The sequence below is a fragment of the Peromyscus californicus genome, unplaced genomic scaffold (assembly GCF_007827085.1).
Source record: "Peromyscus californicus insignis strain IS unplaced genomic scaffold, ASM782708v3 Scaffold_19__1_contigs__length_69161282, whole genome shotgun sequence".
Classification (NCBI taxonomy): Eukaryota; Metazoa; Chordata; class Mammalia; order Rodentia; family Cricetidae; genus Peromyscus; species Peromyscus californicus.
Window position 1 is genome coordinate 25,536,724 of NW_026294491.1, and position 14,042 is coordinate 25,550,765.

Consider the following 14,042-nt stretch of genomic DNA (forward strand, 5'->3'; position numbering starts at 1 on the left):
AAATCTCCAGCAGCAGCTGCTTTTCTGATGGAAAGAAAGATAGGATGCCTGGGCTAGGATGGGGCTGGGTGCGGATGAATGGCGGCTATACTTACACTACTAATAACATGTCCTTGGTTGGATTGGCAGGGTGCCATCTATGGCATGGCCCAGGCAACCGTTGACAGGAACCTGGTTGCAGAAATATCCTCCGTCTTCTTGGACAGCATTTACAGTACGGACCCTGTGACTCAGGGCAGCCAGATGAACGGTTCTCCAAAGCCCCGCTGAACTTTGACCCTTGTTAGTTCCATGGAGCTTTAGGCCTTCAGAAGGTTCCTGGCATTTGGAACAGACCACCCACAACTTGACGTCTGGACCTGCTCCTTAGAGCACAAATACGATAAACCATAAGATAGCTTCAGCCTCAGGACTCCTTTTGTTTCCTTTTGTGGCTTTGAATGTGAAGACCCTGAAGGATTCCACTGCGTAATGAGTCTGCCCTGGTTATAAATGTTACCCTAGGAATTGTTTTAACCGGATTCTTCTCTAACGTCTTTAGCATCATCTGCCCTTAGTCATCGTGCGGTGGCTCTGACCTGTCCTGATTGCTTAGGGAAAGGGTGAGATAGCAAGAGGGTGTCTTTGCTCCCTCAGCCGAATGTTTTGGCCGCCAGGCAGGAGGCATTTATGTACTGTGTTCCCCAGGTGGGTGTTGCTGTGTCCCAAGCAGGAGGTGATCTCAGCCTCTGCTTCAGGAGATGTCCCTTGTCTCTCAGGACCGCTTGCTTCCGTGGCAGCCTGTTGTACTTTCCCCAGCACAGGTGGGCCAGGTCACTGACCTCTCTTGTGCATAAGTGGAGCATGTTCCCTTAGCAGGGTTTGAAGTGCTCCTTTGTCTTCTGCGCACGACCATGGCTGCTGCCGCCGTCTTTGGAGAAGCCTGTTGGCAGTGATACTCCCTTTGTTGGTTCTTATCTCTGTAGGGTAGGAAAAGAACACGTGTTCAGAGAATCTCGGGCTTTCCGGCTGCAGTGCTGCCTCTCTGGAGTAGGGGTAGATCATGCCTGAGCCCTCTCCTGGGCCTGATGAGCCGAAACCAGACCCTTTCCCGTGTTTTCTTGACTAGCAGTGTAGGTCAGCACCTATGCGCCCATGTGGGCAGTGGCCCTCCCCTTCCACACTGCCTTAATCTGTCATGTAATGAGAATCTGTCTTGATTGAAGGAAGCACTCCCCAAGTGCCCTTGACTTTCCTCAGGGAGTGTGAAGATGTGCAGGGGACACTTCCTCCACCAGTGTGTTCTTCCTGCCCTTCCCCCCTTACTCAGCTTCCAAAGGTACGATGGCATTTGAGCTTCAGGTACTGGATGTTCCTCAGCCCCCGCTAGAAGGAAGCAGCATAGGACAAGAGAGGTGTTTCGGAGTGGAAAGGCGTGGCTGCAGCCATTACCCCTGGGGCCTGGGGTTCCTTCCTGAGACCAATTGCTCAGGGTGATGCAGGGACAGGACCAAGCCCTGTGCCAACTCCCCACTTGCTTCTCCCTTTCAGGGATGGGGACTGTGATCCAGGCTGAGCCCCTGTCCTGCTCTGATGATCATACCATGTGCCTTTCTCCCCAGCAGTGAGTAGTAACCTTACTCCTCACCCAGGCCCTGGCAGAAATGGACCAGTCTTTGAGGTGTGTCTGTGTGCAGGACAAGTCAGCAGGAGCCTTGCTCTGTTCCCTCCCCTTCTCGGGGATTCCTGAGTATTCAGCCTGAGTACTGCTGGCTGCGAGAGTCAAAGCCACCAGGCTCTTCCTCCCCCTCCTTGGGAAGTGTTCCTCAGCACTCTTCTGACCCCATAACTGTTAGGAGCTGGCTCATTGCAGGGCAAGTGTGTATTTCCACTTCCATTTCTGTGTGCTCTGCAGTGTGCTGTGGGGGTCCAGGGATGGTTAGTGTTCTGATGTGTCAGAAAGAGACTTAGTTGTTGAGCTCATACACTTCCAGTGGTTAGAGCTATGCAGGACTATCTCTGGGTCTACAGTGTATCATGCTGGAGAGGACCAGGGACCACCCAGCAGGCACCACTGGCTTGCCAGAGGCTAAAACGTAGTCTCAGAGGAACCAGGAACGGATCCACCTCCTTCCTTTGTGACAGCACTGGGGTGGGGTGATGGTGTTTTTCAGAGGGACCTGCTGTAGCCACTTTATGATTAGGAACTTTAGTGTGACTCCAGGCTTCCTTTCATTGTGTGTGTGTGTCTTTGTGTGTGCATGCCATGTTAGCTGGTGTTGGGTGGGTAGGATGTCTAGTATCATGTGGCTTAGGTCCCACAGTAGCTTCTGCAAACACTGTACTGTCTTGTTTCTGTATTAGACGTAGGTAGTACTGTGAATATACTGCCATGTCACTTTTAATATTACCAGTTTTATACTTGGAAAATGGTACTTGCCTCTTTGAAAACTCTTTTGTCTTCTCAACCTCCCATCATCTCCATGCCCTTTCCTGACTGCAGCAATAACTCTTAAAAAGCTATTGAATCATTAAATATCCCAAACTGTAATTATTGGATGGTTGCGTTATTTTATACAGATCACAAGTACAGCAGGTGCTGAATGGGAACCTGGTGAGCAGTCCCCTGTCCCATCCCCCTGCACCTCATCCCTGGTGGTGGTATCGTGGCATGCCTGTAGCAGTGGCCTTCACGTCCAGGCTGCTGCGGGTATCACTCGGTATGCTGTGAATGTGTTGACACCAGGTACTTCAGCAGGGACCTTAGGTGTCTCCAGGAACTGCGGTTATGTCTGTTGGGAGGTCTATAGTCCTGGCCCTTAGTTCTCTGGGGCCTTGGTCCTGACCTCCTCTCCATCCACTTGTTCCAGAACATACTGATGGTTTAGCCATCTGGGTGGTCCCCCACCAACTGGACAACGTGGCTCTGTCCAGTCAAAAGCCCATCATTTGTTTTGGGCGCCTGTAACACTCCTGGTTAATGAATGAGTGCTGGGTGTCACATTCTGTTCTGAATAAGAAAGAGAAGGCCTCCCATGGTTCAGGTAGCCCAGCTTTAACACCAACGAACTCTGTCAAAGTTAGACAGAGTGAGGGCAAAGAATGTTATCTTTTCTGTGGTTCCTGACAAATGGCCCAGATTCCTGGTCACCAGAAAACCCTAAGATTGTCACCAGTGCACTCGAAGATGATCAACAGTATAATATATATATCGATCACCATATATATATATATATATCACCATATATATATATATATGGTGATCGATCACAGTACACCCTGGGCAGACCTGGCTGAATTCACGAAGAGCAGCTGGGATGCTGATGGCTGCATATCTTTTTGTCTTTGGTGTGCTTCTTTTCTTTTCTTTTTTTTCCGAGACAGGGTTTCTCTTATGTGGTTTCAGTGCCTGTCCTGGAACTCACTCTGTAACCCAGGCTACCCTCGAACTCAGAGATCTGCCTGGCTCTGCCTCCCAAGTGCTGGGATTAAAGGCGTGTGCCGCCGCCGCCGCCGCCGCCGCCGCCGCCGCCGCCCGGCTTTGGTGTGGTTCTTGATAGTACTGAGTTGCCTCAGCCATACCCAGTGGTGACAGACGCATTGGCAGGCCTGCTCTGATGGCCGCCAATTACAGCCTGGGTGGGCAAAAGCCAGGCTTTGGCAGCATACCCCATACTGGGTATTGGACCCAGGACCTCTTGCACAGTAGGTGAATGTCCTACCACTCAGCTATGTTCCGGCCCTTTTTTATTTTGTATTTTTAATTGTGAGGTAGATTCTCACTCAGTTGCCCAGACTAGGCTTGAACTTTTGATTCTCCTGTCTCTGCTTCCCAAGTAGGTGGCTTTCAGGCCTGTGCCGTCAGGCCCAGTTCGACAGCCTTTTCTTGCTGTGGAGATTCAGGCCTTCCTCTTGGGGTTGCGTGTGACTGTCATTCACCCCTTCTCTGTTCAGCGCCCTCCCCTAGAACTTCAGTGACCCGGGTTGATCTGAGAATAAAACCAGTTTCTAAAAGCTGTTGCCTGTCATTTGTAGATAGATGTGCCTCATACAGACGGGGAGCCGCCTGGGTTGGCGTTCGTTTTCAAATCCAGATCTATGTTAAGTGGACTAGGAAGGCCATTAACAGCCTAGCCCGGGCCTCCATGTTTCCTATCTTTACCCCATGTTAGATCCAAGCACACTTGGGAACATTGTCTGAAGTGGAACAGATGATGTCACCGTCTGAGTCTGGGTGGTCTTGATGTTAAGCTGTGCAGACAGATTGCCGTTGCATTACTAGCATGGGCTGGGGAGGGCCCAGCAGCCCTCCCAACAGCATGCTCATGTCTCAGTGCCACTCTCTGCTTCTTCTGGCTTTGGGTGGGGGTCAGGACCAACTTATCTAGGCTAACTAGGCTCCAGGCCAGGGGTCCTAAGCGAGGACTCCAGTGTCTCCTGGGTGTCTTATGGCATACACATGGGTGTAGAAAAGATAGGGCTTGGCTCCCATTCGAATTTTGTCACTTGGGCATTTTCTACCCTTGGGAATTCCTAGCCAGGGACCTGACCTGTGTGAACTGTCTTTAACTGCTCCAGTAGCAAATAGCCCACTAATTCCCCCACCACCTTGTCCTCCCTTCAGAGTAACAGCAGTCGAGCCCTCCGCTAAGACTGAGAATTGCAGACACTGTCAGAACTGGAGGTCTTAAGATGTTGGTTTCTGATGTAGGCCAGTATATTAGAAACTGTCTTGGAAATGACCTTTCTACACAGAAGGGGATTTGGGGTAAGGAACTGGTTCCAATGACAATGGAAGCCGAGTTGGCTAGCTGGAGGAGCAGTTCCAGCCTAGAGCTCAAGACCCATGAAGTCAGGAAAGTACTGATAATCCCAGCTGAAACAGGAGTCCAGAGTTCTATTGGAAGGAGGATAGGCAGCCTTTCTTGCTCTATATAAGCCTTCAGCTGATTGAATGAAGTTCACCTATATCAGAGCAATCTGCTTTACTAAGGACCAACTCAAAGTTTAACCTCATCCAGAACCCCTCTGCTCCAACACACCCAGAATCCTCTTTGGTCAAATGTCTGGCACCCCGTGGCATATCTAGGTTCATTCGTACCCAATTAACCATGATAGCAGAAGGAATAGTTGCATACTGCCTTTCTAGATGTAGCTTCACATGCTGTTTGCACACATTGCCCTATTCCGATGCCCGTCAGCAGTTCTGGTCTCTGAGGTATGACTGGCATACTCCTTTCTCAGCATTAGTCACTTTGCTGTGTCCCCATAGCTCACGTCTCATCTTGTCTGGTAACTGGTGGTTTTCCTGCCTCGTTACCCCACATGATAATGAACCTGAAGGCAGAGTACTCTGCACCCTCCCTTTACCCAGTACCTTGACCCTGCCTGGGTGCCCGCACCGAGTCAGTGTTTCCATTCAATTGCATTTTGGCTGGGGACAGGCCCATGGCCTTGGTGAGATCATTTCTGTTGGCTGAGCATGTTCAAAGCCCTGGGTTTGATCCCCAGAGCCACAAAATCCAGGGAAAAAAACCCTCAAAACTAAACGATTGTGCCAGGGTGGTGGCATCAGCACACACCTTTAATCCCAGCCCTCGGGAGGCAGAGGTAGGCGCATCTCTGAGTTTGAGACTAGCATGGTATACAGAGTGAGTTCCGGGATAGCCAGGGCTACTAGCGAAACCCTGTCTCAAAAAAACAAACCAAAAACCAAAAAAAAAAAAAGCTAAACATCATGATTGATTTCAGTTTGGCATGTCCTGTGGAAAACAAGGTTCTAGAAGCTGAACCAATGGACAGCATAGTTTTATTGGAGGCATAAAAGCATGTTTCTACAATACAGTGGGGCTTGTTTTAGTTGTGGGGTCTGAGATTGAACTTTATGTCATACTTTAACACCGACACTTGGAAAACGAACTAGAAAGGGTGGACCAGGAGCAAGATACAGCCTGGAAAGAACACTACAGCTACTGGGAAGCCTATGGAGAAAGGAAGACCCTATTCAAATTAGGGTAAAAGGACAAGAGTCCCAATGAGCAGAGTGACACAGGGAAAGGTCTCAGTTCCTGCTGTTGTCATTGACACCGACATCTTTCTGCACAGGGACTCATCCCGAAGTGGAGGGAGGTGGTGTGCACTTCAAGCCGCAGGGACGAAGGGCCAGCCTCCTTGGTTCCCTCCCTAGGTTCCTTGTTCAGTCACCCCCCACCCTCAGGAAATACGGAAAGGGGCAGATCTACGTCATAGACACAGCGACTTGTTCAATGAAGCTGGCCAGGTTTATGTCCCGTTCCGAGAGACCAGCACACTCGTGGGTGCTCAAGGTGATGTGGACCTGAAGGAGAGAAGAGCCAAAGTTGAGAGGCAGGCAAGCGCGCTCCCCGGAAGAGCAAGAGGACCGCCAGCCGTGCTCCCAGCTCCACCACGGCCTGCAGGGTAACAGCTAGTCACTCTAAGTCCTGCTGAGGACAGGAACTGACTGCTAGTCATTTCTGAAGACAGTAACTGGCCCCTTTTCCTGACGCTCTTAAGAAAGGTGTGCAGCCGGGCGGTGGTGGCGCACGCCTTTAATCCCAGCACTCGGGAGGCAGAGCCAGGCGGATCTCTGTGAGTTCGAGGCCAGCCTGGGCTACCAAGTGAGTTCCAGGAGAGGCGCAAAGCTACACAGAGAAACCCTGTCTCGAAAAACCAAAAAAAAAAAATAAAAAAAAAAAAAAGGTGTGCAAAGCTGCTGAGACCTCATTTCCCTTGGATAGTTTGCACAGTGAAGGATGACCTCAGTCATAGGGTAAAACATTGACAAGCCAGATATCAGGAGCAAAAAAAAACGAACAAAAGCCAGGGGCCGGCAAGATGGCTCAGCGGGAGAAGACGCTCTCCAATCGGCCCGACAACCTGAGTTCAACCTCCGGGACCCACAGAGTAGAAGGAGAGACCCGACGCCCACGAGTTCTCCTCTGACTTCTACGTGCACGGCATGTCTGTGCCCATACACATACACTAAACAAGTGTTAAAATGAGACACAAGTTAAAATCAGAACCGAAGGTGGGCTCCTAAACACATCCTTCATGTTTTTATGAACAGTCCAGCGGAGCTCTTAGCCTGCTCTTAAGACAGTCTGATTAGCTGGCACAGACAACTGAGTTCCATTTATTGCTCTCCCGTTCTCCCATCTAGAAGAAAGCCATTGGTGCTGCTAACAGTGGGTGTGCCCTTCCTTTTGGCTTCGCTTCCTGGCTTTTGCCTTCCTAATGTCTGGCCACAGTCGTTCCAAGTGTTTTAATTTGCGCTTCTTATCAGCAGTGAGACTAGCTGTCTTGTGGGGAGTCTCTGTTGGCTGTCGGATGGAGACAGACAGAGGTGGGCATCAACTTATTGATGAGGAAGGGTCCAAGAGCACATCTTCAGGAAGACTTGGGGTTCTAAGAGATGTACAGGGCGGGGCAGAATGGGGGTGGGGGTGGGGGGAGGGGACAGCTTCACTCACCTTGTTGTACACGTTAAACCACTCGGGGTGGTGGTCCAGCTTCTCAGCCTGCAAGGCCACTCTGGTCATGAAGCCAAAAGCCTAATAAAATGAAGGAAGACCCAGACCTCATCATGACCTAGATACAGGAGGAGAGCCTAGCTTCTTCCAGGGAGCTCTAATCATCTGCCTTGTAACATCCTGCCCCTGATTCTGATGTTAGAGTTACTTGCATCCTCAATGTGGATGCAAGTGGCATGGGCTGTCAGTATTTGCCAGGTTTTTTGCTGTTTATTAAAGCGCCTTCAGAAAGACATGCACTTAACTACCCTTTGGAGGACTGTCTCCCTCCGAAGACTTCGAGTTCCAGGAAGGCAGGGTCCAAGGCCCTTCTCTTTGCAGGTCACTTGGAAATGTATTTCCCCTCGGCTAACAGGACGTGGCATAAACACGGAGTGTGGCCTGGTAAGCCCCCCACCCCACATACCCTGTTGAAGTCTTTAAAATGGAACTGCTTGAAGATGGCGTCTCGGCCTTCCAGCTCATTCCATCCCACGGCCCTTAGGTTTGGCAGCAGCTGGTCCCGCTCCTCAGCACTCAGCCTGTGTGCCTTGCCAGCCTAGAAGGAGGAGAGCAGAGGCCCCAGGGCATTCCTACTTTAAGTCAAGAACCTGCCCCAGACCTTTGGGAAGAATTTAGCCAGTGCTGGCTGCTGTGGATACAAGCGCCCTGTAGCAAGCAGCAGGCCTTTAGGTTTTCAGGGAAGCACCCTGCCGGCAGGTGGGGTCTGGGCTGGTTTACTGATAGGCTCTTGGGTCCTATTTTTTTTGCTTCGGGTTTTTGGATTGGTTGGTTGGTTGATTTTGCTGTATGTGTTTGTGTGGGTGGGTGCATGTATGTGCATGCATGTGTGTGGAGGCCAGAAGACAACCTCAGATGTCATTTTCAGATATTATTTGCCTGTATTTTAATTAAAAATTGTTTCATTAAAAGTTTTATTTTACGTGTAAGGGTGTTTTGTCTTCACATTCTGGTGCCTGAAGAGGCCAGAAGAGGGTGTTCAGTACCCGAGAACTGGAATCACATGCAGTTGTGAGCTGTTAGGTGAGTGCTGGGAAGCAAATCCAGGTCCTTAGGAATAGAAGCCAGTGTCCTTAACCACTGAACGACTCTACAGCCCTGCCCCCCTCTCCCCGCGTATTTTTTTAGACAAGTTCTTCACCAAGTAGACAAAGCCAGCTGGCCATTGGGCCTCGGAGATCCATCTGTCTCTGCCTCCCCACTACCGGGATTACAAGCACAAACTAACATTTAAAAAGCGTTTCCTCGGGCAAGAAGACTTGTATGACAGGTTCCAGGCCAGCACTGGGGCTTACAGACCCATCACTGGTGTGTGTGTGTGTGTGTGTGTGTGTGTGTGTGTGTGTGTGTGTGCTCTCAGAAACAAGGGGCTCCACCTCATCACTCTCCTGCACTGACTAGGGAAAGCTGTAGAGAAGGCAACAGAGATCTGCACTGTGGTTAACAGGGAGGGAGGTCTTTCCAGAACCAGCCCTTCAGATGGCTGATAAACTAGGCCCTTGTAACCAGGCAACCAGTTAGCAACAGGGCACCAGAACCCATTGTTTTTGTTTTTACCCCCTTGGCTCCCAAAGGAGTGGTGGGTACAGGTGAACTGGTGGGATGTAGGGGAAGTGTGGGGGAGGAGAGGGTGGTCTCTTTAGAGTTTTCCAGAGCCTCCGAATTTAGAACGACAAGGCACTGAACTCTGGGGTCAGAGGGGTAAGGACCTTGTTTGCTTAGCAAAGCTCTGTCAGCTTCTGGCAGCGTGGGCTGAGGGATTACTGATTATCCAAGTCTGTGCCTTTGGTCCCCAGTGACCCTTCCCAGGCCAGAGCTGCCAAAACGCCCTCCCATCCCCGACTACTCCAAAGTGGGTGCAGAGAATCGCACTGGTTGCTAAGAGTTTCAGGGTCTAGCAGCTCCAGGGGCACCCCTTTCCAAAGAACCAAAGATCTTGACCCACCTCCGCACCAAGGTGGGACACAGAATCCCAGCTAGGTGCTAGGACGGGGCGCAAGGCCGGGGGGCAGCACCGGGGTGCAGAGAGAACTGAGCCCCCGCCAGATCCGGCACCCCAAGGGACCAGCTAGCCTGTAGGGCCAGGACTGCGCCATGGAGACCCGCCTTCCTGCCACACCCCGCCCAAGCCTGCCAGCAGACGGGGCCTGGAGTCGAGACAGGCCAGGCTCCAGTCTCTCCGGGCCGGCCACCACCGCCACCTCCCATATCTGTACCCCTGCGCCCCCGAGGGCGGCGAGGTGACCCTAGCCTTGGCGCGATGGCGCTGCCGGCACCCTCAGCATCGGAGCCCTCGCCCTACTTCCCGATCCCCGCTCAGGGTCCGCCATACCTCCTGCGCTTACCATGTCCAGCCCGGGTAGCAGGTGGCGGCAGAGAGGCAGAAGCGGTCGGCAGGCAGCAGGCCACCGCGGGGGCGGGGCAGAGATCCGGCCGCCGCGGGTAATAATTAACGTGGGTCCTCCTTGCTCCACGCCCTTCCAGCGCTTTCTATGCCCTGTGCTCTTGTGAGCATGGCTGCGTGATGGGCTCCAGGGCAAAGGCTTTGGGCACCTCGCTCTGCTGCCTGTCTGCTGGAGGACTGCTGGAGTGCCAGACTGCCTGACCTGTTGTTATATTAACAACCACAACGACAAAAGCCACCCAGATAAATGTGACACACACTGAATTGCACACATGTGAAGTGCACCGTTGTAATCGCCCTGACAGGAGACAAGATACCTAAAGGGAGACACTGTGTCCCTCCCTTGGGGCTGGCTGTCAGGCTACTCAAACAATGGACCCCAAGAAACCGGAATTTCCCTAGGAATCTCATGTTAGGAGAAGGAAAAGGCTGAGATCTGGTGCTAGCCAGAAGAGAAACTTGTCTGCTGGAAAGATTTCACACCGTTGACAGCTTGCCAGACCACCTTGAAGGTGATCACACCTTGGCTACAACGGCTTAGTTAGGCGGTCCTCCTGCCCTCCTGGTCTACAGTGCGAGATCCAGGAAAGGCGCAAAGCTACACAGAGAAACCCTGTCTCGAAAAACCAAAAAAAAAAAAAAAAAAAAAACTGAGCCTTATCTCAGAAGATGGGCTTGGAGGATCCTTGGGCCTCTTTGTTTCTCTTCCCCACGAGGCCATATTGAACATATCACCTTGTTCTGCATTCCACTATTTTAATTTTCAAAAGGGTTTATTGTATGTATGTATGTATGTATGTATGTATGTATGTGTGCGTATGTGCGTGAGTTTATGTGCACCCCATGCACGTAGGTGCCATGGAGACCAAAAGGGAGCACTGGATATCTAGGAACTGGAGTTACATGCTGTTGTGAGCTGCCTGATATGGGTGCTGGGAGCCAAATTCAGATTTTTCTGCACTCTGAACCTCTGCGCCCGCCATCTCTCCAGCCCCTCTGCGATGACTTGTCTCTTTAGTTGACATATAGAGAACAGGTGTCCAAGCCTTGTTCCTTAAGGCTGCCAGGGCCCAGGCTCTGACCCTAACAACTCTAGTAATGGGATGAGACGTATGCTTCCCTTAGGAAACCATTGGCACAATCAAGATCATGAGCATGGGCTCTGGAGTTTCCTTGTGCCTCCTGGTACCCTCTCTCCTTCCAGGGCTCCTCCTAAGCCAACTATTTTCAGTTGCTGTAGAGTAGTTTGCATTTTCTAGACAATCCCGTACACAAAACCGTATAATATATACTCTCCTTTTTTGTTCTGAGGTCCATCCATGTTCCATGTGCCAATAGTTCTTTGTTTTCATGGCTAAGTAAAATTATTGTTTCCTTAGCTCTGGAAGGGGTGATAGATATAGGTGAGTTGTTGGGAGGGGGGCTTCCCTTTCTCTTAGAGTCTTCTAGAACCTCCCAAGCCGGACTGACAACCCTCTGAACTCACTGATTGTACTGTGAATGGAAGTTGCTGAAAAGGACTACCCCTTCCCCTGAGCCTTCTGCAAGGTTGGTTAACTGATGCAGTGGTTCTCAGCCTTCCTAATGCTGGGACCCTTTAATCCAGTTCCTCGTGTTGTGGGGACTCCTGTCTTAGGTTAGGGTTTCTGTTGCTGTGAAGAGACACCATGACCATGGCAACTCTTATAAAGGAAAAATATTTAATTGAGGTGGCTTACATTTTCAGAGTCCATTATCATCATGGGAACATGGTGGTATGCAGGCAGACATGGTGCTGGAGAAGGAGCCAAGGGTCCTACATCTTGACTTGCAGGCAACAGGAAGTGGTCTGTTTCACTAGGAGTAGCTTAAGCATAGGAGACCCCAAAGCCCACCCCCGTAGTGACACAATTCCCTCAACAAGCCCACACCTACTCCAACAAAGCCGCACCTCCTAATAGTGCCACTCCCTTTGGGGGCCGTTTTCTTTCAAACCACCACAACCCCCAGCCATAAAATTATTTCTGTCGCTACTTCTTTACTGTAATTTTGCTACTGTTACACATTGCAATTTAAATATCTGATGCGTGACCCCTGTGGGGGTCATAACCCACAGGTTGAGAACTGTTGGGAGCATCGGTGGTTCTGGAGAGTTGGGAATGCTGTAGGTCCAGAACCTGATCATCTTGGGGCGTCTTCAGCACCTGTTTCCCTCTGTATGTGACCTAGCATGTTGGTGACTGGTACATAAATCCTTTGAAGCATACAGACAGAGCACTGGCTTCCACCAACCCCATGGCTAAAAATGGCTGCCAGATGGCCATGTAAGGCCTATAGTTGAGGTTACCCACTGTTCTGGAACTCATCTACCTGATGCTTCCACCAACATGTTTGAAAAATGTCTTGATTTTTTAAAATTTTCTTTGTTCTCTTAGTAGAAAAATATGAAACTGTTAACCATGTTGGAACATGGAATTTGGGGTAATCTAAGTGGGTGTTCCTGGGCCTCTATCACTTACATTTGGTTCCAGAATATACTCTATCCTTTTGGGGGCAAGAGGTGTGTGTGTGTGTGTGTGTGTGTGTGTGTGTGTGTGTGTGTGTGTGTTGACAGGGCTAGCACAAATAAAGTGATTAGGAGTGGTCATATGCCAAGGCTAAGCGTGAACATATACTTTCATTTTGGGGGGAGTCAATATGTAGGTGTGGAAAAAACCTGGGTTGTGTGACAGGCACATGTTTAGGAAATCCTAGGGAGCTGGGCATGGTGGCATGTAGCATGAATCCCAATTGGTCTTAATAATAAGAACCTGGAGCCAGATACCGGGGTAAATGCTGAAAGATCAGAGAGACAAAGGAGCAAGCCACAGCCACCTCTTCCCCCTCCAACTCCTCAGTCTTAAAGACGGCCAAGCTCCTGTCTCTGCCCGCCTCATATTCCTTTCTCCGCCCAGCCATACCACTTCCTGTTTCCTCCTCCCTAGTGCTGGGATTAAAGGTGTGTGTGCCTCCCAAGTGCTGGGATCAAAGGTGTGTGCCACCACTGCCTGGCCTCTATGGCTAACTAGTGGCTAGCTCCACACTCTGATCTCCAGGCAAGCTTTATTTGTCAGAACACAAACAAAATATCAGCACAGTGGCACATGTTTTTAATCCCAGCACGTGGGAGGCAGAGGCAGGTAGGTCTCTGTTGTAGAATATTAGTTATAGATGTGTCACATTTGTTTCTGCTGTGGAACATTTGTTTAATGATGTAAAGATGTGTTGCCTTCTTTCATGTTACATTTGTTTAACTCTGTGAAGCTGTGTTCCTGTGCCTGTCTGAAACACCTGATTGGTCTAATAAAGACCTCAACGGCCAATAGCAAGGCAGGAGAAAGGCTAGGCGGGGCTGGCAGGCAGAGAGAATAAATAGAAGGAGAAAAAAAGATAAAATGATCAAGGAGCAAGAACAAGGAGAGGAGGACGCAAGGGGCCAGCCGCCCCGCCGCCCCGCCGCCCTGCCGCCCCGCCGCCCCGGCAGTCATGGAGTGAAGGTGAAAGTAAAACAAACAGAACTCAGAGAAAGGTAAAAGCCCACGGGCAAAAGTAGATGGGTTAATTTAAAGTTAAGAAAAGCTGGCTAAAAACAAGCCGAGATAAGGTCGGGCATTTATAAGAAAGAATAAGCCTCCATGTGATGTATTTGGGAGCTGGGTGGTGGGCCCCCTAAAGAACAAAGAGCCAAAAGAGTAAAGAGGAATAAAACAACCAACAACAGATCTCTGTGAGTTCAAGGCCAGCCTGGTCTACATAGTGAGTTCTAGGCCCAGCCAGGACTACAGAGACTCTGTCTAAATAAATAGATAAATCCTAGTAATGAGACAAATCAGAAGGATGAAGCTCTTCCTAAAGCCCACAGTTTAAAAAAAAAATACACCTCTCCATGTTCATTATTTGTGTCTGTATGTATTGGTGTGCATGTGAGTTCAGGTACCCACAGAGGCAGGCTCCCATAGAGCTGGAGGCAGTTGTGATACCCGGTGTGAGTTCTGGGAATGGAGCCCAGCTTCTCCGGAAGAACAGTAAGTGCTCTTAACTGCTGAGCCATCTCTCTAGTCCCTGAAGGCCCAATTCTTCCTACGAATATT

The 14,042-nt window shown here is 50.3% G+C and overlaps 2 protein-coding genes across 4 annotated transcripts in view; one reads left to right on the plus strand and one right to left on the minus strand.

Moving 5' to 3' along the window:
* Sgpl1 (sphingosine-1-phosphate lyase 1) overlaps positions 1 to 2,530 on the plus strand; it is a 52,767-nt gene extending 50,237 nt beyond the window's left edge. For all 3 annotated transcript variants that reach the window (XM_052744897.1, XM_052744895.1, XM_052744898.1), the window contains one exon: positions 130 to 2,530. In XM_052744897.1, coding sequence (XP_052600857.1) covers positions 130 to 270 — 141 coding nt within the window. In that variant the 3' untranslated portion in view covers positions 271 to 2,530. The remainder of the gene's footprint in view (positions 1 to 129) is intronic.
* Positions 2,531 to 5,771: 3,241 nt separating this feature from the next.
* On the minus strand, positions 5,772 to 10,156 carry Pcbd1 (pterin-4 alpha-carbinolamine dehydratase 1). Its single transcript, XM_052744899.1, has 4 exons — positions 9,875 to 10,156; positions 7,936 to 8,067; positions 7,470 to 7,550; positions 5,772 to 6,316 (listed from the first exon to the last, which is right to left on the minus strand). Exons 1-4 carry the CDS (start codon positions 9,875 to 9,877, stop codon positions 6,218 to 6,220), a joined length of 315 nt encoding a protein of 104 aa, XP_052600859.1. The 5' UTR covers positions 9,878 to 10,156; the 3' UTR covers positions 5,772 to 6,217.
* Positions 10,157 to 14,042: the final 3,886 nt, after the last annotated feature.

Coding starts and splice junctions, on each gene's coding strand:
- Pcbd1 (XM_052744899.1), bottom strand. Junction 7,551..7,935: donor ATTTTAAAGACTTCAACAGG/GTATGTGGGGTG, acceptor TCATTTTATTAG/GCTTTTGGCTTCATGACCAG. Junction 6,317..7,469: donor GGTTTAACGTGTACAACAAG/GTGAGTGAAGCT, acceptor TCTCTCCTTCAG/GTCCACATCACCTTGAGCAC.